The following is a 25,757-nucleotide window of genomic DNA, read 5'->3' as shown; positions in this document are numbered from 1 at the left end:
TCTCCATTGAGAACCAATCTACAGTAGGCAAGGTGAGTGAGAGTCTGTGCATTCCGTCTGCAATCCCTCGACTTATGTGACTCAGTAAATGCATAAATGTAGGGAGATGCGATCGTTGTGATGTCTGGAATACAGATCCAGGTTTGGTCTCTATTCTTCCAGAATACATACAACAGGCGGAGCTACATGATGCAACGCTTGCTAATCGTGTTCGGGAAGTAGGAAGGCTGTATATACGAGGGTTTGGGAGTAAGTCATGGCAACCTAGTAATAATTCGACAATCGAAGGATGTATTAAAAAATTGTTATATACAACTGAAAGAGTATCCATTATGGATATTTTGTTGGTAGGAATCATGAAAGAAAAACCAAGCAACCCTGTGACATACACATGTATTAATGTACAAGTTACAAAAACCTGTCTGAACCTGTGACATACACATGTGCACATGTTACAAAAACACGCTGCCATCGATGTGGAAGACGTCGAATACCATCGGCAGCACCATCCTCTTCACCATGCCTGAAGCGGGTGATCTGTTGTCGCACAGCATTTTCAATGTCCATGCGGTTCGCATATATTGTTTTCAAATACAAATATTTATTTCTCGGTCAAGCAACTTTTGGGACACCCGGTATATTGCGTCGATTTATGCAACTCTTGGAAAATCGCGAGGATGAGTGATGATTATATGATGATATAATATATATTATATGATATAAGATGGAAGTTAGCAGCCTCCCCTTAATATATACCCCCTTAACTGAGGAACAATCCTAATTTTATTATTAACATTAATATGCCGAATACATCTGTTATAGTTACCACCAACTATAACGCAATTATTATTATTATTAAAAAAGAAAGAGCTGCAACCAGGCTTTTTGCAGTAACTATAACGAAATCGACATTTGAACAAACCCATTCTATAATTACAAGAAAATATATGTTTAAAGATCGTTTGGTACAACTACATCATACGAATCATTCTACTACGATTACGAAGTTGCCATGATCCTCTCGGCAGGGCTTTTTACTGACACGCGAGACTCGAATTCGATTTCTGAGGTGGATAATGGTGGAGATGGAAATCACGTGGGAATTTTTCAAGAAATATTAAGCATATTAATAACTTCCCTGCACAATGTGGCGTTCACTTAACTTAATGAATTTGTAAATGGAGGTAGGCGGTTGATCACATCATCTCCACAAAAGACCATGATCGTGAATGTGTGCGACCCTACTTTCACATACCCCCACCTTTTTACGGTATATTGCAAAGTGCAGAGGGTAACTTTACGTACAATTGCGAGTAGAAATGTGTTGCAACTCTTCACAGGAAATTGATATCTCCTATCTTTTATTTAGAGCTTGGAAGCTTTAAAATAAGTATAGAAAGCAAGTTCATCTATAGTAAAACAAAAAATAACGTGGAACTTTTCTTTTAAGGTTCAAGCAGTAAGAACAAACATGACTCTTTCGAGAAAAAGAAAAATTTTCTGCTTCAACAGTTTGTACGAATTCATTGTAAAATACCGTAAATATAGTTTCGCAATCGAAAAAATATTCCCAGAATTCCTATTCTCAGAAGTATGCTCAACTGTGAGAGACAATATCCTCCCACAATTTGAATAGTTTTCTTCATATAAACTTTCTGATTTTTTGTCGACGACTGAAACCATGACAATTTATAAAAAGTACATTGCTTCAATAATCTGTTTTTCACACTTTTAAAATCTACAATTTTAGTTCAGAACGTTTATGAGAATATTTATATATATACCACAAGTTGTCTAGTAGGTAACTTAATATCCTTTGAATGTAATTTTGATTCAATTATGTGTCATACAAAAATATTCCATAGATAATTAATTACTTCGGCTAAGAAATTTTAAATTAGAGAGTTAGCTAAGTTAGAGCAAATCAACTGCCATCTATACGGAAGATTTTGAACTTAAGCCAGCTGCTATAATAACGGATACCTATTACTATAGCAACTTGAAGATATAAGGTAGGTGAGACAAAGGTAGCTCGTGTTCCAAAGGTGACCCACTGTACGAAAATCATATTAGTATTAAACATGGCTAACAGATGGCACTACATTAATATACCCAGTCCCCCTGAGGTGCACCATACAGAAAACGAACTGTCTCGGGTTGCCAGCAGCCATTTTATGTAAGTTATTGTGGAACTCCTGGCGTCGTAGGGATTGTGCAGACCAGTCCTCCACGAAGGTCGGCTATTCGTCGTTACTGTATATAATGCATGTCAACAATCAAAAGGTTGATACCAACAACTTTCCCTAATAAGATGTAGAAACGTGAATAAACATGAATAACTATGTTTTCCTGAGCACAAGCATCATTTTCTAAGCCAACTATAAGCCCTGGGCCACCTTTGGGAGCAGATGTAACGGTTTTGTAACTTTTTCTTTTAAAAACGTTACAAGCAGTGTTACAAAATGTCCATTTGGTACACGTTGTTAATTAGTTTAGGAGCTATTTCTCTTAATTTCAAAAATGTATCTCTCATTAGAGATTTGTAAATTGCCCTAGAAGCTTAACAATGGCCACCCTTGGCTCATCTACCTTATACTAACAGCACTAAACTTGACCTGCCTAACCTACTTGCGTATGCATCTAATGGTAGAAGTAAACATGTGAATAGGTTAGGCAGAGGCAGGTTAGGTTTAGTGTTGTTAGCGTATCTTGAACAGCAGACAATGAATATGTGATGCCACTGCTGACAGTATTGTAATATATCCAAGTTGCTGTCTCTGTCTGCTCGTAGCCACCGCATCCAGACACACCAGTATTTAGCACAGGCTTGACTTACCTCGTGAGAGAAAGAGTTGGAGGATTTCGAACTGGTTGCAGTGGGCGGCGAGGATGATGGGGGAGATGTCCGGAGAGAAGTCTGAGCTTTCTGGCTCGCCCGGGCTCCTTGACTGCGACCAATCGTTGGCAAGCATTTCTGGCGTGATGCTCGGATGGTTGATCAGCATCTCAACGATCTTCAAGACTCCTTCAGTGATGGCGTACAGCAGAGCATCGCCTGAAACAAATTCAGATCCACAAATCTATCACTGTCGTCGAAACTCGCACTTCAACATTTTGTACGAGTTTAGTTAAGTAGATTAGTACCAGAAACCAAATTTTCTTGCCGTCACTTGAAAGTAAATCTAGAGTTATTTATTTCTTGTGCAGACAGAAATAAAGACAAACCTTTCCTCCCAAGCATTCAGTCCCAACAATGTGAAAATATACATATAGAGTCTCAGGTGCTGAATTTGGGCGCCTTGTGCTTCTCCCATAAAATACCTCAAAGGTTGTATATTATGTATATATAAAACAGGGGCGTATCCCAGAATAAAATTTGGGAGAGGAAGGGTTTTGACACAGGCATGGATTTCATACACTATATACATACCGTTTGTGTGTGCGTTTCTTATTAATAGGTCTATTAATATTGCAACACTGTCAATTCTTAACATACACATATGATGTAGAGTGAATAGAAATGTGGAATTATATGCACATCCCCCCTTGAAGTGATCGTTTTTGCATTCTTGGAATAAATTACTAACATTTCCAAGTAATTTTTACCACTTGAGCACACTGGCGGTTTCAGGATACGTGAACAATGGGTACGATAAGCAAAACAGCGCCCCCGGCCCCCCTGTACTTATACAGAATGAAAAATCGATTACACAGTTTCACACCGTCTTTTATATGTTACAATACCTTTGCAACGGACGTGCCTAATGTACAATTTACTGCAAAAGCAAACCTATTTTTTGTTCACATTGAATTTCAATAAATTTAAAATTTCCTGCTTTTCCGTTGATCCATTGATAAATTTGTACAATAAAATTTGCTCGTGGATATCTCTTCTAGTAGAATGTATTATACTATTTTCTTCTAGCAATTTTATATGTAGTATCTCTATGACGATTTTTGTATAAGTTTAATAATAGAGCATAATTAACGTAAGAAGTAGTAAAAAGGATCCCACATTATACAGACATATTTCTACTATATGCCCCATTAGCTACCGTGTTAACCCTGAAAATTAAGATTTTTCGTCCTAAGTATACATATCAACATAAAAAAAAGTAAAGGCCACAAAGAAGAAATCGGGAACTTCAGAGTTCCGAACAGTATAATGACATGTCTAATCCTAATATTTAATTTTCTTTGGGGGACGATAAAAGAGAATTTGTTTCTTGCTTTTAGAATCATTAAGACGATCGGGAGGTATGAGGAATGGATGAAACTATAGAATTAGGTACGACTACTTCACTCAAATATTCGCATAAAACGTATGATTTGGTGAACCTTTTCTCTCAGGGGCGAAATGTTACGTGTTCTCATTGTCTCTCAATAACTTAACTTCATGGACGAAAGGTTGGTTAAATAACTCACGTTTCGTTTTGTTGTTGTTAGCCGTACCTAATACTATACGTACAAGGTGTACAACTTTGCTTCCGCCGTTTTTCCCCAAAAATATGACGCTGTAATGAAAAACATTGCTTACCCAGGCATTATTCAAAGTAATGTCCATCGCTGGCCACTACTTTCTCCCATCTTTCGGGCAGCGTACGAATGCCGCGTCTAAAAAATTGTTCATCTTTGGAGGCGATCCACGAATCGATCCACTTTTTGACTTCTTCATAAGATCGGAAGTGTTGGTCAGCCAGTTCATGAGCCATTGATCTAAACAGGTGATAATCAGAGGGAGCGATGTCTGGAGAATAAGGCGGGTGGGGTTTCCAAGTACGTTTTCACCACTTTGGCAACGTGGGGTCGTGCGTTGTCATGCTGCAAAATCACTTTCAGACTTTTTGAAATGGCTTGCTGTGTCACTCCCAATGATCGTGCCAATTCTTCTTGAGTTTGTCGCGAGTCTTCACTCAGCAATATCTCCAATTCTGCATCTTCGAAAACTTTCTGTCTTCCACCACTATGCCGGTCTTCGACGTTAAAGTCACCGTTCTTGAAGAGTTGAAACCACTCACGACAGCTTCTCTCACTTATAGCGTCCTCACCATACGCAGTGGAGAGCATTCGATGACCCTCAGCCGCAGTTTTCATCATATTGAAACAAAAATGGCAAATGGCGAGAATTTGGCTCGTACACTGACATTTTCAATCGCGAACAACTTCACGATGCACACACCACTCGACTAATGTTTGAATGGGGTTATCTTGACAGAGGTCCAAGCTAACTGCGTGACGTCTGCGATCTGCTTCTTTCGACCGCTACTTCCTGTTGTTGCCACCTGTCGGAAAACGGCGGAAGCAAAGTTGTACACCTTGTAGTTTTACCAAGAAATGTCCAATTCTTGCAGCAATATTTTATTGTGATTTCAAAAGAAAAGCCAGGAGAGAAGCAAAGACAAAAACAACACTAAATCCAGAGGCGCAACCACGAATTTTTGTCTGGGGGGGGGGGCAATTACCAGGATAAACATACCAATAATAATAATGACGTTATTATTATTATTATTACTAGTGGTAGTAGTAGTATCAAAGACGTGATTATCCTCATAAATTACGCAAAATGGGAGTAGAAGTAAGCATTTGTTTAGAAAAAAATATTTGAAACATTTTTTTCAACACGTTCAATTTCAGATTAGCTAATAATGGAAAACAAGCACACCAACTGAATTTTTGAATGGCAGAAAATGAATGATAAATGCATTCCGAAGATAATTCTTTTTTTACATAATATATACAACTTTCACGTTCAAGATATGTTTTACACATATGCAACATGAAGCGACATAAAATAAGAAAATACATATGCAACACTAAATTGTGTACATATTCAAAGTTTATTCAATACATACGAATACAACACATATTCTTTAAATACATTACAGAAAACAACTGCGAGCGAAACGAGCATGAAAATTTTTAGATCCAATCTTTGAAACTGACAACAATGTTGATTTAATAGGGTTCAAATAATTTTACTGGGCGCCATGGCATTCTCTCTTTTACATTTTTTTTTCATTTAGACGCTCGGCGTCCATGGCCGACTCCCGCCGCCCCCTAGCTAAGGCTCTGAACTTGACGAAACTGAGAAAAGGAGGCATTGCGAGGGAAGCGAGCAAGAAAATTTTACTAAATGTATTTTAATTGCATAAAATTTGAAATCAAGGGGGGGCAATTGCTCCTCTGTGCGGCTTATTGTTGCAGATTGTTAAAATGATCAAAAACGTTCAGTAGCTCTTGCGAACAGCCACCTGCCGCGTTCTGAAGCAGTGAACGAAAATAATAATAATAATTCGTAAAAGTGACAATGGATCTTATAAGGGATTGTTGACGTTAGAGGACAGTTGATTGAAGCAGCAAGCAAAATAAAAACGAAACCAAAGGAACGATGTTTTGGCATTTTTTCCTCTTACATATCTTGTTTCAGTCCGAACTTTGCAACGTGGAAGAAGTTGCATAGCAACAAATCTGCACAAGAACAAGAACACGTTTACTCCAAATGATGCATTCAGTAAATAAAATCCGGCTACGTTCTGCCTTCATGTCGCCCCGGCGTCCGTGAAAAAACAGGGGGTACGGCCGTACCATCGTACCCCACCACCCCCTGGAGCCGCCGGTGCTTGAGCACTTTAATACAGAACCATTCAAAATTTCTAGACTGTTTAGGATCCTGAAAATCTGAAAAATTCTTCCCGATCACACACCAATACTTTATGGTTCCTTGGTTTGCAAAAAACTTGCAATCTGTGATGCCATTTTCCCTCGTCACTTGTGGTGAACATTCTTATATATTTTTATTTTAAAATTCCTGAGTACAGAGAGAATCCATTTTATATAAGGATATCAAAAGGAGAAATTTACAGAGAAGCACTTACACCTGCACAAACACACACACACACACACACACACATATATATATATATATAACAAGTATAAAATAATAACTAGGATATAACAAATATCAATTACTGTTCAGCTGCTTGATGCAACCTTTTGTTAACCTTGTACGAAATCTGGTATACTTTTCTAGTTATATTCTAATATCTGAGTGGGCTTAAAGTCTAAGAAAATTTTTCATTTCAACACAGTACTGTCAGTTGAGTGTACAAAAATTCTACTCCACCTATGGGTAATAAAATGAAGTGCTAATTTTACATCCGCTTTAGTATTACTATTCACTGTCATTTCAGGCAAGGTTAAACACTCATAATCCCCCCTCCCCCTCAAAACGCTCTTATTATAAAATATTGTTTGTTCATCTTGTCACCCAAAAGTTCATTCGCAGTTGATGCTGCTATGTTAACATGTTAATACATTTCCTCTCGCTAAAGGATTATTCTCATTGGAATGGGCACGGCGTAGTGATGTGACGACCTCATCGCCCAGTGGCTTGTTCACTGCAGTTAGTCAACCAACAGAGTGAAATGGTCAACATTTTGCTCTGTTGGGATTTACAGAGCTGTCCTGTCATGGCTCTATGAGCGTCCTACAATCGGCAGAAGTGGGGTATGGTTGGTGGACTACTATTTGATCCTCCCAGGTAGATCCGAGGGATCCGCTGACCAACGACAGGTGCGGTCCTCCATTCATATTGGGGGTTAGGCGTAGAGCTGACAACTCTGCACTGTAAAAAGACATGTCAAGAAACAGTAATATGAGGCCATGGATGTTCCCAAGGTGAAATATTCCGGAGGTAAAATAGTCCCCCATTCGGATCTTCGGGATAGGGACTACTTTGGGAGGTCCCTGGACTAAGGATAAGATCTACATTAGGAATAAGGATATTAAATTAGGCACCTGGAATGTTCTGAGCCTTTACCCGCCTGGGGCATTTCAGTGTACAGTTAATGAGATAGTTAAATATAAATTAGATGTAGTAGCTGTCCAGGAAGTTAGGTGGCGAGGAGAAGGGAATTGTAAAACTAAAAATTATACTTTTTTCTATGGTGGTATTGAAAATCATAATTTTAGAACAGGCTTCTTAATGAATAATAGAATTCTCTCGGCTCTTAAAACAGTAGAATGTATTAATGATAGGATATTATATGCAGTTTTACAGGGTAGCTGGTGTAGAATTATTTTAATGAACATACATTCACCAACGGAAGATAATGATGATAATACTAAAGATGTTTTTTATGCAGAGTTAGAACAGGTCTTTGATAAATTTTCCCAGTATGATATGAAAATTCTGTTAGGTGACTGTAATGCACAGATTGGTAAAGAAGAGATATTTAAACCCACGATTGGTAAAGAAAGTCTTCATGAATTAAGTAATGATAATGGTATAAGATTAATTACTTTTGCAACCTCAAAGAATTTAATTGTGAAAAGTACCACTTTTAAACATAAAGATATCCATAAATATACCTGGTCTTCTCCAGATGGTAAAACTCATAATCAGATAGATCATATTCTCATTGATAAGAGAAGACATACTAGTATAATTGATGTTCATTCACATAGAGGTGCTGACTGCCAGTGACTATTATTTAGTAATTGCTAAATTAAGAGAAAAACTCGCAGTGTTAAATCATAAGCAACAAAATCTAAAAGTTCTAAAATTTAATACAGGAAAATTTGCTGATGAAAGAATTAAGAAAGATTACCAAATTAAACTGTCAAATAGATTTGATGTTTTGCAGGATTTAAATAATGATGAAAATATAAATGAAACAGACGTAAATAAGAATTGGGAGCACATACGTAATGCCATAGAATCAGCAGCTAAAGAAAGTATAGGATACCATAAACCAAGAAAACGTAAGCCATGGTTTGATAACGAATGTCATAATCTAATAGAAATAAGAAATCAGGTGGTTAAATGACTCTGATGATACAAATCTAAGCAATTATAATAGCATAAAGCGAGAAGTTAACCGCAAGTTTCGAAGTAAAAAAAGAGATTACTTGAAAAGCAAAATTAGTGAAATTGAAACAAACAGCAATAACGAAAATATCAGAGATTTATAGAAAGGTGTAAATGAATTTAGAAAGGGGTGGCAACCTAAAGTAAACTTCATAAAAGATAAAAACGGTGATTTTTTGTCTGATCCAAATGATATTTTAAATAGATGGAAGAACTACTTTAATGACCTTTTAAATGTTCATGTAGGAGATAAATCATAAGTAAATGAAGTTCACACAGCAGAGCCTTTAGTGCCAAAACCTAACTTGACTGAAGTTAAAGATGCTATTAAAAGGCTAAAGAATAACAAGCACCTGGCATTGATTTAATACCAGCTGAATTAATTAAATATGGTGGAAATTCGTTAATATGTCAAATTCATAATTTGTTTAATATGGAATAAAGAAGAAATCCCTCAACAGTTGATAGAATCCATAATTGTTCCTGTGTTTAAAAAATGTGATAAAATGAACTGCAATAATTACCGTGGAATTTCTCTACTCTCAACAACATATAAAATATTATCTAACATTCTTTTAACAAGACTAATATGCTAATGAAATTATAGGTGATTATCAATGTGGATTTAAACGTAACAGATCAAGAACAGATCAATTTTTTCACATCAGATAGACACTTGAGAAAATGTGGGAATATAATCAAAATGTCCATCAGCTATTCATTGATTTGAGAAAAGCATATGATTCGGTCAAAAGAGATAAATTATATAATATATTAGTCGAGTTTGGAATACCTAAGTAGCTTGTTAATATGATAGAAGTATGCACCAGTGAAACGGAAAGTAAAATTCGTGTGGATATTAATATGTCTGACAAATTTACAATTCATGATGGGTTGAAACAAGGAGATGTATTATCTCCATTGCTCTTTAATTTTGCCTTAGAATACGCTGTTAGGAAGGTAAAAGAAACTTACGGAGGACTAAAATTAAACGGTGTGACTCAATTGTTAGCATATGCAGATGATGTAGACTTATTAGGGGATGATATAAATAATATTAAGAATAATGCTAAAATATTTTTTCAAAGCCGCTAAAGAGATAGGTTTGGAAGTTAGCAAAGAGAAAACTAAATATATGCTTACAGGCCGAAACCAAGTGTTAGGTAATAATCAAAATCTAATTATTGATAACAACTCGTTTGAACCAGTTTCCAAATTCAAGTACTTAGGGTTAGGAGTAATACTAACAAATGAAAATGATATTAAAGAGGAAATGAAAAGCAGGCTTAATTCAGGAAATGCATGTTACTTTTCTCTTCATAAACTTTTGTCTTCTCGTTTAATATCTAAGAAACTAAAAGTTAAAATATACAAAACAGAAATTTTGCCTGTATTATTATATGGATGCGAAACTTGGTCCCTTACATTGAAAGAAGAACATAAATTGAGAGTATTTGAAAATAAGATCCTTAGGAAATTATTTGGAAAAGGGATGAGGAGGCAGGTGAGTGGAGAAGGTTACATAATTTAGAACTACATAATTTACTGTATATTCACGTCCAGCTATTATTAGAATAATTAAATCAAGAAGACGTAGGTGGGCAGGCCATGTGGCACGAATGGGAGAGGAAAGAAGAGTTTACAGGATTCTTGTTGGGAAACCTGATGGTAGGAGACCAGTAGAAACACCAAGACGAAGATGGAGGGATAACGTTGAGATGGACCTAAAGGAAATATGTATGGATGGAAAAGAGTATATAGATTTTGCTCAGGATAGAGACAGATGGAAGGCCTGTGTTGCTGTAGCCATGAACCTTCGGGTTTAAGAAGGCTTGAGAGTGAGTTAGTTAGTTAAATGATTATTCTAGCTTAAACTCCCAGAATTATAAGAAGTTCATCAAGATAGAATATCTTATTTTATCATACAAACAAATTTTATTAAATGAATAAGCACAGTGGATATTCTTTTAGAAAATTTATTTTGATCTTCACATTTTTATGCGTTGAATATTTTAAAACTCCGAATAATGTTTGGAGTCCTGACTATAAGTCTCCTTTCAGTAATTTCATCTTATCATCATTCATCCTCATTTGGAGATTAGCCGAAAGTGGCAGATGAGCGACGGAGAAATAGTGACATGAGCTGCAGTTAGGCAGTCAAAGTGAGAACAGGAATGGTGGCGAATGAAGTCTTCAATAGAAGTGTCTGTTTGTGGTCCTTTGAACAAAGAATTAAGAAATAGACTAATGGAGTGTTCTTTATGAAGTGTGGTGTGTATAGCACCGAAGCCTATGCCACGTTGAAGATAGCCACATTTCTAAAGCATTTAGATGATTTTTCTAAGACCAAGAATGAAGCATATGGAGTGGACAACAAAGTAAGGAATAAAATTACTAGAAAATGTTGGTGCACAAAGAGTAATACTGGAAGTGATTAAGAAGAAATATCTAAATTCGAACACTGGCAAAGAAGCATCTACTTGTTAGAAGATACATCAGAAGGAAATGTCAATGTGGAAAATGTCCAGTGAATCAGATTTCAACTGATATATGGCATTAAATTAAGTGGATCCTAGGCTAACAGAAAGCGCAAGATTGGAAAGGTTGGAAGTTACAGAGAAAAACCTGCCTATTAGGAAGAAAACAATGAATGAATCTTAACGATACGTGGCATATATTTTAATCTAGTTCTGCCAGATTTAACTCAATCCGCCATCAAACCTGAACGTTGATAATACAAACAAAGTTCAAAACTAAAGTTGAGTATTTTGATTTGAATCGTGCCGTAAAAGGCACATGTGAAGGGGAGCATGGACACTCCCAGTCTTTTTTCAATATTTACAAATTTTAAAGTGACTATTTAATTTTTAGTCAGAAGGAGAACCACCATTTTAATGTTTAGAGCAAATATTGGCATTCAAATGAGCAATCACGTGACCCGGTATTAAAAATTTTGCCATTACACAAAATTTTGGGCATCTTAATTTTCAGTGGAAATGGATCATCAGCGAGGTCCATTTGCTTTTACCTCCTCAGGGTTGGTTTCAGGCACCCATTGATGAAAGACTGAGCCTGGTAAGCTGCTCTATGCAGACACATTTTTTCGAATAAAAATCTCCATCTGAGATCTTTAATCCCGGGGAAATGTATCTCGGGAGATGATGCGACCGGTGCTGCCACCTACCGATCTTCACGCTCTCCTGTTGCAGCAGCAGCTCCACGATCTCCACGTTCTCATTGTCGACGGCGATCTGGATGGCCGAGCGACCCAAGATGTTGGTGCAGTTCACGTTGACCGGATTGGGAGGCTGCAAACACCGGATCATCGTGTGGCGGTCCCCCCTCTCCGCCGCTTCCAGGAACAGCCTATCCTTTGGGTCCATTGAGTGGCCATCCTGCGAAAGAAAGAACGAGCAATTAGTAGTGATGAAATAACGTCATGTTACATCAAGATAACTCATTCACAATCATTCATGGACATCCACGGCGACTATTAGTGAAATTACAACACGCGTACATGCTAATCAAACGCCAAGTCTTCCAATATAGCGCAATGGGATGCACAAATATTGCTCTGCAAATTGTCCACGACTATTTTAACTTTTTCTCTTGCATCCTGCAATTTTTTAAGTAATTAATTTTAATGCGTCTTGATGCAGAAGTTGTCAGTAACTTTTGTGGCGTTCTGGCTCAGTTCTTGAAGCTCTCGCTGCCTAAGACAAAGACAATATACATGATGATGGACAATTTGCTTGTAATATTTATTCATCATGCTATACATTATGGCAGCGGGAGATGGACATTTTCGTGCTATCGCCATGAGAGCTATTCACCAAAGAAGCCATATTATGAGTGATGAAGTAACTCACTTTCAGTATTATAGTCGCTGAAAAGTGAAATTGAATGCCAGAGGCCAGAGGTGAAAGGGTGTGTAAAGAGAAAGGCATCAAATGTAAAGCACCAAAACGCTCAGGCACCAAAATTACCTAGGTACCGTGGCAGCAATTGCAAGCAATCAAGAAGCTATTATTTGAAAATAACATTTAATAATTTTTCACTTTCAGTACAAATGTCAACAACCACTTACCAAAGGAAACCATCTGAAGACTGTAGAATATTATACCATTGTACTTTAAAATCAAGTATGGAGTTACTGTAGCCTATTACAACTGTGGGGTACAGTTGGTGATGCCATACAGTACCTATAACACAATCGCATCGTATCATGTTCATTACCTTACCACATAATGGATCGAAACTTGAAAACTGTTAATGTTAGCTAATATTTGCTTGTACATTTTGAAAGATTGTCCACAGGCGGGATTCATGACGTGCCTGCGTCATGGGAATTTTTGGGGGGACAAAATTTTATAGTTTAGCTACCTATATTCACACAAAAATGGGGTTGCAGGATCGTTTCGTTTGATTGACATGTTATTGATTTCTTGTTATGGTTATTATGTACAGTTGTTCTACCTGCCTGTGGTGATCGCATGGATGGGATTGAAATGAAACACGCCCTCTTTATGCCTTTGGAATCGTTTTGGAAAGGGCGGAGGACGTGCTGTTCGCATTCATATAAGGCTAATCAAGCAGACGAACTTTTAAGAATAAGGTTCAGCACACTAACAATTTTAAAAGTGGTGCAAAATTAGGAAATTATCAATACGTTTGCTGCATCAACTTTGCAACGTCAGAAGTTATTATTATTTATGTAAAATGTTATTTCAATCAATGTCAATAATACAATATACATTGCTTAAATATACATCTGTATTATATTGTTCCGCAAATTTTGGCTGACCAAAAGCATTTGTGTAAATAATTCGGCATAAGGGACGGGGGAGGAATCTTATATCTTTTTGGGGGGGAGTGCGTCATAGGCCTTGGGGCGGATGGTCACCCCTGATTGTGACAATTTACTTATTTTATCCGCAATATATCTAGAGTAGGCTTGTTTTATAGTTATATATAAAGCGATTAAGAATTTATAAGAGGAAATAGCTGCATATTTTTTAAACTTGTAACGATACATGAAACATACATTCTAAAGTAAAATAAAGTAATTGGAATGAAAGATGCTTTTTCTACATACGATATATTTGCATAACGTACCAATTAAACATTGAATACGTAGTGAGTATGAGTACATTGAATGCCAGGAATAAAATAGTAGGGCAACGAACGAAAAGGAAGAAATTGATGAAAGACAAATTGAAACCAGGAAAATATAAGATTCCTTGTGGAATAGTCGAGCAAAATATTCTAGTTTCCACGTAAATGACAATTATGTGAATCTACGACTCGCAAGAGACATCTAGCGGAAAGTTCGAATCTTTCCCTTTCTCTTCCTCGAAAGGCCGAGAATGGATTGAAATGCGTCGTTGAAATACGAGCTGGAGCAATCATATTTCTTCCCAATGCACCCAACACCGAAGATATTTTCCTTCAAAGAGTGAATCGTTTTCTTCTGCATCGACGAATCGTGTACTTGGGCGTACAAGCGTTAACTGAGATAAGACTTAGCAGGTTTCATACTTAACAAACACATCATCGGAGTATTAAAAAAAGGGAGGGTATCTGGCTTGAGCACTGGCTGCCCCCCCAGAAATGTCTTCGACCTAAAAAATGCACTTAACGGAAAATACCCAAAGGTAGATTGAGGTGTGTACAATTTGTAACAGGAACAACTTTGGAATGTGAAAGCACAAATGTTTGTTGAAAATGGATTTTTTCAAAATGATAATCAAATTTCTTTTTCAGTTCTATTCTAGTATTGCTATGTACTTTAATCTTTTATTATTCTCTGTTTAATTTAAATTAGTCTACAGATTGAATAGTGTTGCTAAGAAGGAAATCGAGGGGTTACAGCCCCTTCAAATGTCGACACTCTCCAGTTTTTGAGATTGTAAGTGAGCATATAAACATTTTAAAATCACTTAAACAATAGAAGATTTGCTGAAATGACTTTTAAAGGCATGCTTACGATCAAAAATTACAACAAAAACTGAAAAATTAACAAGACTTTCGTGAAATATTACAGAGTTGAAAGATAATTATTAAAAACACTGCTGGGGATAGCACCGAACTACCTCTTTCTATTACCACGGTTTCAACACCGCACTGCACTGTTGTTCACAAATAAGACGAAGAGATGTTTCTCGCCGCACGAACACAACCAACGAAGCTTCCTGCCTCGTTCACTCCCTCCTTTTCGCTCCTTTTACAGCGCTACAGTACCGCCGCTCGCTCTGTAGTTCATACGTGCATACGACCCTCACAAATACATCCGGTTGACCCGACTTGTGTTAGCATGTACCTTTACATATTCTGAAAGCACACTCACGCGCGCATGCAATACGATTCCCAGTAAAGAATATGTATAATGAATTGTTTAGATATTTGAAACTGAAAGAAACACGTGAGACTATAAAGCTATTTAACGTGAAAGAGAATAACTTGTCCTCACTGTCATAACAATTGCTCTTATTGCTGTAATCTGTCAATCTTTGACAATATTATTTTTGCGCTTGTTTTCTGAAGAACAAGCAACATCAAATTATAGCAAAGACAAATTTCCAAACTTTGAAATGTAAGTTACTTTTGACGATTCACACCAAAAGGAATACTTGTATCATTTCTTTGTAGAAAAAAGACGTAAGACCACTTACATACAGATCCCAAAATATGTCAATTCATACAAGTATGTTGACTCCAGTAGCACATGAAAGTGTATAAACCGCCAATAATGTTTTTTTTGTACACACAGAAATGCATGAAAGGGTACTTTTATCATGTACTGTACCACAGGATTCACCAATTGGGATCAGACACGATAATTCCAAAGAAATAAAAAATACAGTGCATCACCCTTGATTTGATGCATTCAGAGTTTCGAGTGTATTGATTTGATGCATTCAGAGTTTCGAGTGTATTGATTTGATGCATTCAGAGTTTCGAGTGTATTGATTTGATGCATTCAGAGTTTCGAGTGTATTGATTTGATGCATTCAGTTTCGAGTGTACTTCAAAGATAATAATAAAATTAACAACAATACTTACTGAAAATACAATAATAACAAATTACGTCAGTTCTTTATAAACTCACTAACAGAAATAAAATCTAATATTGCAACACTGCATAATTTTTTGTAAAAGTAATACAGAATGTCGCCGCACAACACCGGCAGACATGAACAGTGTGCAGAGAATATACGCGTATACAGGGTGTTTCAGAGCGACCCAGACACTACCTTTTTCTCGAGAACGGGAGATCGTATCAACTGTCAAAGTTGCAGCTCAAAGAAAGCTTATAGTAGTACGGTGTTTCAAGAGCGAACCCATTACTATAATTGTTTGTACAGGATCTTATGTACTCTGTCCAGTGTTTGTGTTTTGCTATTTACGTACGTAATTACTCACTTTGGAACACCAACTTTAGGGGTTGGAATTGTTTTGGTCGCCATTTTGAAACCGGTCAGTGGATTACAAAATCATGTTCGCATCCTTTACACGTTTTCTGTGACCTTTAAAAAGAGGTATTACTCGAACCCCCTAGCCATTTGAAATTTTCGAGTTCTTCCCTAACTTTAAGCCCCCTTTTTTGGGTCACGCGGTTTCATCCTTTTTTAGTCCCGCAGTCATCATGTGGCATATCATTGGAAAGCTTGTGCCCTGCACTTTCCGAAACTGTTATGGAGCTGCACTTATCTTAATTGTTAAGCTCGTTATACTCGATTTGGCTCACCTTCCTTTTTTTGCAAAACCATTTTCTACACGGAAAACGGTAGGTGGTACAGACAAATGTTTCATATGACAATCGTATTTTTTCACAGCCTTTCCGAATATGCATTCTAAACATACCCTTTCCATTTGAAAATCGCACGAACGGGGCATGTGCCCCCCACAAAAACCACAAAGGGTGGCTTTCGGGCTGTTGCAAATAATTTCTACGGATTCTTTGGGCCCAACTTAGTGGTGCATTTTTTTGTTACAACTTGATACGATCTCCTGTTCTCGAGAAAAAGGTAGTGTCTGGGTCACTCTGAAACACCCTGTGTACGAGTATTTTGTAATCAAAGGATTTCTGACTCGATACCAGGTGGAGGCACATAGTGGTTCGGATTCCACTTTAAACTGTGGGTCCAGTCCCGATTATCCTTTCTGAACATAAAGTAGACTTAACGAATTCAAACAAACAATTATATGTACACACACACACACACACACACACACACACACACACACACACACACACACACACACACACACACACACACACACTTATACACACACACACACACACACACACACACACACACATACATAAATATAGACCTCTCCGATGACGTAGGGGCAACGTCATTGCCTTGTAATCAAGGAATCCTGGGTTCGATATCCGCTGGAGGCACACAGTTGTTCGGACCACACTTTAAACTGTAGGCCCAATCCCGATTAGCCTACTTGTGTTATAAAGTGAGCTTAAAACAAAAACTCAAACATATATACCTTCATATACATATATAAACACACATAAAGAATTTACACACACATATATATACACACACACACACACACACACACACACACACACACACACGTATCCAAGAGATTTTACAGTTTTCTTTACGAACGCCCCTTTCATCTGAAAGCAATATTTCTTGAGATAAGGGAACACGGTCGAACACCAATAGTTTAACACAACGTTTACTTTTCCGACAGGAGCAGAAACTACATGTGGCCCGTCCATTCCAGTCCTATCAAACCGTGTTCAAAAGCCGGGAAAATCAGGTCTCGCTTCGATAAATCGATGCTGAGATATTCGACAGTCGACAACTCAATTACTCAGACGTCTTCCTGGGCTGCGGAGGAACCGAACGGCACCTGAAATAAATCTCCCGCAGTCAGCAACAGAGTCAAAAAATCTATATAGCAACTTTCTCTCCCTCCCCCCGCGCGCGAAACACATTTTTCACCCTTTTGCTCAGAATCTATAATCTCTGGATCCACTTCGTCTTCCCGAGTTCTTCTTTTGGCACGACAGAAGAGCTCTGACAAACAGACTGAACTGTTGCGATGATGGAAAAAGAGAAAATTATTTCTCCTGGCGATTAGATGTCAACAGAAAATGATTCGTTCAATTGAATTCGGTTCAGGATGATTCTCCAGAATGTATTTAAAGCAACGCAATATGCCATAGAATGTAATTTTCTAGGATTCCGTCGATTGAATGATTGATTTGAAAAGAAACCATCCTCCGTGATGAAGTGGTTATCACAGCGCGCTGTGGTTATCAGAGGGGTCCCGGGCTCGAATCCCAGCCTGCACATGGGTGTTCTTTGTGAGTGTCCCTTCATTAATTTCATCATATCATCACCCATCCTCATCTTCGCTATTAGCCAAAAATGATACAAATGCGAAGTAAAATAAAACAAATCAATTAATCTATGATTTGAAAATAAATCTATGTTGAATCGTACATTTGAATGCAGTCTGTGTGGATCGTACAATTGAATTTAAGTGCGTTGAGTCGTACAATTGAATTGAAGTCTGTGTTGAGTCGTAAAACTGAATTGAAGTCTGTGTTGAGTCGTAGAACTGAATTTACGTCTGTGTTGAATCGTACAATTGAATGGAACTCTGCGTGACTTGAACAATAGAATCGTACAACTTAATAGAACTGCGGAGCATACAACTGAATAGAACTCGTGCAATTTAATATAACTTTGTATAGAGTTGTACAATTCAATAGAAGTCTGTGTTGAGTCGTACAATTGAGTAGAACTCCATGTTAATCTTTACTTGAAAACAAATTCTGTACAAGTCCTGTTCATTGCGGAAAAGATTACCTATGATTTCTTTAGATAAATCGAACTCTGTAGTATACGAGTACATAAAGTATATTGAAATCCAACTGTGCACGATTTCTATTTTAATCGATTCTAATATTCCATATATGTTGTTTACGAATTGTACAGCCACGGGCACTTCTGTGTTGTAACAATACCGCTGACTCTAAATGAAACCGTTACGACCAAGATGTGTTCGTGACTGTACTATCTGTGATTGAAGAGTACTGTGTTCTATGTTCAATTGATTGACACTCTTGCGGTGTGTTCAGCCGGTTCAAACACTGTGCAGTCGGTTGAAATTAAATTGTATCAAAAATGCTTTTTACTGTATTCAATTTTGGGATTCGCTTGTGTATGTCACAGTCATTGATATTCTCAGGACTTTTCGAATTAGTTGTAATTGCGGCTACATTGGTATTGCCACAATTGAAAACTTGATATTCATACGGAAACTAAAGAACAATTACAAGTAGTTTTTTTAATTAAGGAACCTACACAAAATATGTACTTCGAAACTGCCTCAAATAAAGGAACTTCGAGTGCATGTTAAAATGAAGAAATACACTTAGCAAATTGGAGCCATGTTGCTTCATCACAGTCGTAATCTTCCTCTTACATCCAATATCGGAATACGGATATTCTATAGACTGGGATGATCAGGAGGATACTAACAAAGATTAATGAGCGATAACCGAAGCCAAAGGTCAGGCGTCAAGTCCTAATGCAGCGGCATCCGCCAATGGACCATGATTGTAGATCATCGCCGAGAGAGGGTTCCAAATGGCATTTGGCATGTTTTCAGGGCGTCCGCTCCGAAGGCCTTGGTCGGTGCATATGTCTGGCAGTTTCTAACTGGATCTCAAAGCGGTGTGTTGCTTCAAGGAAAACGTGTTCCGGAAATAATGTGGTGATACATCGGTCTTTCCCAAAGTAAGAGTTCAGATAAGTATGATGACTGACTGAACGTCGCTCACTCGTACCGTTAGGGGAACCGCAAGAAAGAAATTGAGAACAAAGGGAAATTGAATAAATTAATCATTCTTGGACGTTGTTACAGGTACCATGCCAGAATTAACTTGATTCGTTCAATTGAATTCGGAATCAGGATGATTCTCCATTTCGAATGAATCGAATTCAATGCGATGTGCAATCGAATGTAATTTTCTATGATTCGGTCGATTGTATCCCTATGATCGATTCGGTCAATTCAATAGAACTCGGTGTAACACGTGTAATTTAATACACCCCTGTGTGAGTCGTGCAACTGAGTTCTTTTAGTTTTAAGTTTCAATTCCACTTTATTTACAGATCGAACCCGGAATACCTCGATTTCAAGGTGACTACATTAGCACTACGCCACCAGTGTAGTAGTCGTATAATTGAATAGAAATAACTTTGTGTGACTCGTACAACTGAATAGAATTCCGTATGAGTTGTACAATTGAATAATCTATTTCAATTTTTTGGTATTTTATGATAATTTTCTACTTCTAAGGTTAATCGTGACGATGAAAGTGAAATATTAAGTGATGATGGATGATGAAGCAAACACAGTTTAGTATCCGAACATGAGACCTCTGGCTTAGTATCAATTTACACTAGCCACTCCACCAGCTACTAGGTAAATGGGATACTATTTAAAGGGCCTCCCCGATGGCTCAATTGTTACCTTGACGGCTTGTAATCAAGGGGTCAATGGTATCAATATCCGGTGGAGGCAAGCATATTTGTGCATAAAATGCATTTAAAATAAAAGAAACTCAAGATAAAAATTATAACCTCAAAACTTTGTTTCAAAGTCCACTTTATGCTAAAGTATATCATTTGGGACTGGGATTGTAGTTAGAAGTGGAATCCAAACTACTGTACAATGTGCCTCCACCAAAGAGCGACACCGGAATACTTAATTAGGCGACGTGGTTACTACGTACTATGCCATCATGGAGGCTCTATTCATAACCAACATTTGAATAACATTACACATAAGTATGATTCTTTCCTTGGCATTTATTTGTAATACTAGCTGATTGCCCGGCATTGCTCGGGTATTTATTTACCCCAATCTTCTATTAGACAGGAACATAATGAATTCTAAGTATAGTCTAAAATGAACTTGGAGTTGAACGGCATTGGGAGTGTCACTATTAATCTTAACGACCCCGAAACCTATGGATTCCACACTAATATCGGTCGTTTTCGATTATTTTTACATGTCAACCCCTTACTACTCCACCTCTAGGGGTGCCAGGGGTGTCTTGGAGTTGAACGGCATTTGGAGTGCCACTATTCACCTTAGCGACCCCGAAAACTATGGATTCCACACTAATATCGGTCGTTTTACGTGTCACCTCCTTCCCACCCCCACCTCTAGGGGTGCCACAGGTGTGTTGTAGTTGAACGGCATTTGGAGTGTCACTATTCATCTTAGCGATCCCGAAAACTATGGATTCCACACTAACATCGGTCGTTTTCGATTATATTTACGTCACCCCTTCCCACCCTACCCTTAGGGGCGTCAGCGGTGTCTTTCACCCACAGTATATCCTTCGAGATTGCAAGTGATACGTGTACCAAGTTTGGTTGGAATTGCTGCAGGCGGTCGAGAGTTATGTCGGAACAAGCGCACACATACATCCATTTTTATATATATAAGAGATAGAATATACACACAAATGCAGTCTATCATTTTAAAAGAATCACATGAAAATATAATTTCTCCGCAATCAGGTTTCAAATTACGGTTTCTATAGCCCTCTGTCTTTCCTTTCTTTAAGCCGCTCAATACATCCTGGCTTTTAATCGGCTTACGAGGTCAGCACGACGCCATGTTCATATTGGGACAGGATGAAAACAACTCGTGTCAGAGATTATGCCATGACATCGAGAGATTTAAAACGCTTCCGTGTCAAGCATGTTAATGGCCAGCGCAAAGATTTAAAGATGCTTTCGGGATTAATGAATGTAGCTCTACTCGTTGTACGAGCTGGGAGTCTGTTCCATGTCGGTGATTTTGGAATGATGTATTGCTGATCCCGCAACTATAAATAAAGAGCTTGTTTTTTTTAAAACAAAAGACAAGTTTAATTCGTTCGTAATAAACACTGCCATCTATGTGCGGGAGTGTTCTCAATTCTCAACGCAAGCCATACAATTACTGCCGTAATTCATATGAATGTAGCTTTAGAGTTTAAAAAAGGAAATATATTTGCTGCCATACTGGGAAAGTTTACATTGCTAATTTCTGCTTCGAAGCTAACTGTGACGTTTAGAGTGTATGATGATAAATAAGCACAGAAACAAGTGGAATTAGGTTGATTGAAGTTATAATCCCCATTGGCTCAAATTTCCCAATAAAAGAAGATTGGATGCCTAGAATGGCAAATTTAATCACACTATAAAAGTCAAAGTTTATAGTCTGGAAGAACGAAACGATGTGTTACTGCGCACGTCATAGGAGGTAATGTAGTCACGTGACTTACAATCAAAAAGTATTAAAAGTTAAAAATAGAATGTAGATATTTCCAGCGAATAGAAGAAATAGAAGTATGTAGATACCTCCAAAGACCTCAAAAGAATACAAAGCTTGAACCTGTAAGACTTTGTGAACAATCTCAGTTTTTCAACGATATGCGCTTTTACGTATTGGCTGCTACATTTTTTGTAATCTAATGCAATGCTGCAACTACTATTCTGTATTTCCCCTTTTTCTCATTTAGGTTCTTGCAGTAGACTTGGCTTTGTTTAGAACCATTACGGCGATGTCGTTCTTATCTGCGCCTACGTATGTACTTCCGTAGAATCTGCCCGGCTATTACTTCTTTATTGCTACTAATATACAGGGTGTACACAAAATAATATTTGGAGTTATAAGTAGTTCGTTTAGCTATGCAAGCTAATGCTAATAATAATGTAATGAAACAAAGTTCTTATGTTTGAGTCATTTACGTTTTCCAAAGTAAGTTAAGTGATTTAATCTCATACTTGGAGCAAACTCCAATTATTTCAACACCGATTCTAGCAGTCTAAAATAGTTAAATCTACAATATGATTTCAGGCTTGAATATTGTTGATATGACCCCGGGTAGAGACGGGCGTGATAGGATGCCATATTTATTTTTATTATACGTTTATTTATTATTTTTGGCATTTCAAAACGAACTCGATGCAAGAAATATAACGCACAGCCCTTAGAATATTGTGGAGACGCAAAGACAATAAAGCATCGTTCTTCACAGGGACATTGCTCTTTGTCGGTCGTGATCCCTTGTCCCCTCCCTGGAATGCAATGCAGACGATGCACTTTTCTATCGACGTGTGCCAGATAAGCAGCTATGCTCGCGGCGGCAACGACCCTAAAGTACAAGCGAGAAGGAAACTAATATTCAACTACAAATCTCATTCCATTTACTTTATCTCTCCTTCCTTACCGAATGAATGACAATCAGTGTGGGCGCAGGATGCGGCATTTTGGTCAACTGCTCCGGTATGCCAGAATGGGGTTTAGGACTAGTGAGTTGGTTCTGTGAATTGATGATGAAAATAATTTGTATATCAGAACCGCTCTGGAAAGCCAGAACGGAATCCACTGCGACTCCGAGATTATGCATGCCTGTCTCTCTGTCCGGGGAACGTTATTGAGAATGTTATTAATACTGCCCTACTATGTAAACATAAGAGTCGAAATCAGAAACCGTACAAATGGAAAATGTTATATTTACACTATTCACAAATGGTTTAAAAAAAATAGAATTTACATGTAATGTAATGTCCCTCACGGGACTCATGCCCTCTGTTCTGGATCCCATAACAGATATCACATAATGTATTTATTGTATACACCAATTATGTCATGTATATATTCCTATGTATAGCATTGCAATTTATTATTATACCTATTATAAAATGCAATCAGATTGTAATAAATAGAGAGAATAAGGTCGGGGGAATCGTCAAATACGGAGCATACCCTCGAATGTATGCTGGAGGAGGCGGGCTTATTACATATATTGAGTAGTTGTAATACGTGTATATTGGTTGCTTATGGTTGAAAAGTGTCTATAATTATATTATAATACAAATTTAATATGTAATGTAATGCAATAATGTAATAAAGAGCATTATTAGTATTAATGCACGCAATAGATGTAATGAAAGAACAACTGTGAAATTTTTGTCTGGCAACAATGAAAGCTGTTTCCTATTCCCGCCACGTGACAGCGCCAGTGTTCAAGATGGCGACTCATCAGCAGAAATCTTTTTATGTCTTGCAGTTTGAGAAATGCAATTTACTCGTTACAGTTCAGCTTGAGATCAGACGTGAATTTGGAATTGATTCCCCTCGGGACTTGAGACGCAGGATTGTACAGGCTATTTCAACCGTTACACCGCAAACGCCGTTCAGTTGTTCAACGTGACTACTGGCTGGATCTATGACGTGTAACAAAATATGCCCACATTGAGCATTTGTAGTATACGTATGTGGAGTGTGTGTAATTGGTGTTGTATAAACTTGTAGGTTTACTTTTCCATCTCATGTGTGGTAAGAGAAATTACACAAACTTAAAACTCCGATATTCTTTTGTAGACACCCCGTACTAAGAATTCGTATTAGCCTACATCTATTCTATTCTAGGCGTCCCGGGAAATTCCAAATTTCAGGCAGTCTGATATCAGATGTCCTAATGCACTACGGCTCTGAACAGATTCTATTAACGGCATTATCAATGTCCATTGGACATCCGTTCCTCGTTCCTTGTGATAATGGACGAGGGACGATACCTTTTCCGAATCCCGGGACGGAAATGGGATACGCTCTGGGGACCTTTCTTTTGCATTCCCTAACAACCCAGCCGTGGAGGCTCTTTCCAGAGTCCAAAACTCATCAAAAGTAATTTTTCCCTCCCTTGCAGCAGCTCGGAGGAGAATTTAGCCCATCCAATCTTTGCAACAAGGGCCACGCTCTCGGAGGAACGGCTGAGATAAACGAGACGCGCGGATGAGGCCATTTCTCCAACCTGTTAGCGACCGTTCAGGGGCGGGGGAAGCCAGGGCAGATCCCTCATGAGAATCATGTTCGTGTGAGATTATCCGAATCACAAGGCATTCCGCCCAGAGGCGCTCCGGTCGCACCTGGGAATTTCCCCACCTGGATTCCTCTTCATCTCGTAAATTACTTTTTTTTCTTCCCGCTCCTCTATTCCAGTTTTTGTTTTTACCTTGTCCGCGCATTGTAACGTACCGTTTCTGGACAGATGAAAACAAATCGTTGAAAATATATTATAAAAAAGAGCGTTGTAATTTTCTAGGGAATGCTGCGTTTTATTCCGCCCACATGTTGTGAAACGAAACAACAGGTATTAACCGCGATAACCGATGGGGAAAAGATAAGCAAAATGCCGTGAACGGATAGTTAATACGTAACACACATTACATCGCTTTGGTCTTGTTTGTTCCATCCTCTGACCTAAGTAAATGTCCATAAAACGCATTTCTTTTCCGCGAAAGAACAGTAAATTTATGCTCTATCAGTACATCCCGAATAAACCGTCTGGGAACACACACGAAAAAACGACCTTCCGATCTGAAAAAGCAACTCTATTCTGTCACAGATATATTTCTCCAGCTGCTTACTATACATAGATAGACACAGTCCGGTTATTTTCGGAACATCTCAGCCCGACCACGCAAGTCTAGTCAGCGATCCAACAACATAAGTAAGAGGGTTAGCGATAGCTGCTGGGTTGAGATGCCGGCAGCTCGCTTGTTCATTGGTGGCTCCAGGAGTTTATGACTCGCTCCAAAGCTGCAAATGCGTGGCAGCCAGAGATGTTACGAAATTCATCTCACTTTAAATCCACCATTCTACTAGTTTTGTCTTAGAGTAATCAGAGTATTGTATATAAACTGATTGGAAAATAACTAGAATACACCCATAATAAATAAGTTTGTCTGCAAATGTGTCATTTCTTAATCCCATCTCTGCTAAAGTTTTCTTTTAAAAGGAAGCAAAAATAAACAACAACACATTTATAACGTAG

The 25,757-nt window shown here is 37.9% G+C and overlaps 1 protein-coding gene across 1 annotated transcript in view; it reads right to left on the bottom strand.

Annotated features, from left to right (window-relative positions):
- Positions 1-25,757, bottom strand: part of LOC145991421 (transient-receptor-potential-like protein) — an 885,379-nt gene that overhangs the window by 123,625 nt on the left and 735,997 nt on the right. Inside the window, exons 3-4 of the mRNA XM_083127420.1 lie at positions 12,054-12,264; positions 2,837-3,055 (exon numbers count right to left, since the gene is read on the bottom strand). Coding sequence (XP_082983546.1) covers positions 2,837-3,055; positions 12,054-12,264 — 430 coding nt within the window. The remainder of the gene's footprint in view (positions 1-2,836; positions 3,056-12,053; positions 12,265-25,757) is intronic.

Source organism: Lepisma saccharinum, chromosome 8, assembly GCF_977018435.1.
Source record: "Lepisma saccharinum chromosome 8, izLepSacc3.1, whole genome shotgun sequence".
Classification (NCBI taxonomy): domain Eukaryota; kingdom Metazoa; phylum Arthropoda; class Insecta; order Zygentoma; family Lepismatidae; genus Lepisma; species Lepisma saccharinum.
The sequence above is the reverse complement of the archived record's forward strand: the minus strand, read 5'-3'. Positions and strand labels throughout refer to the sequence as shown.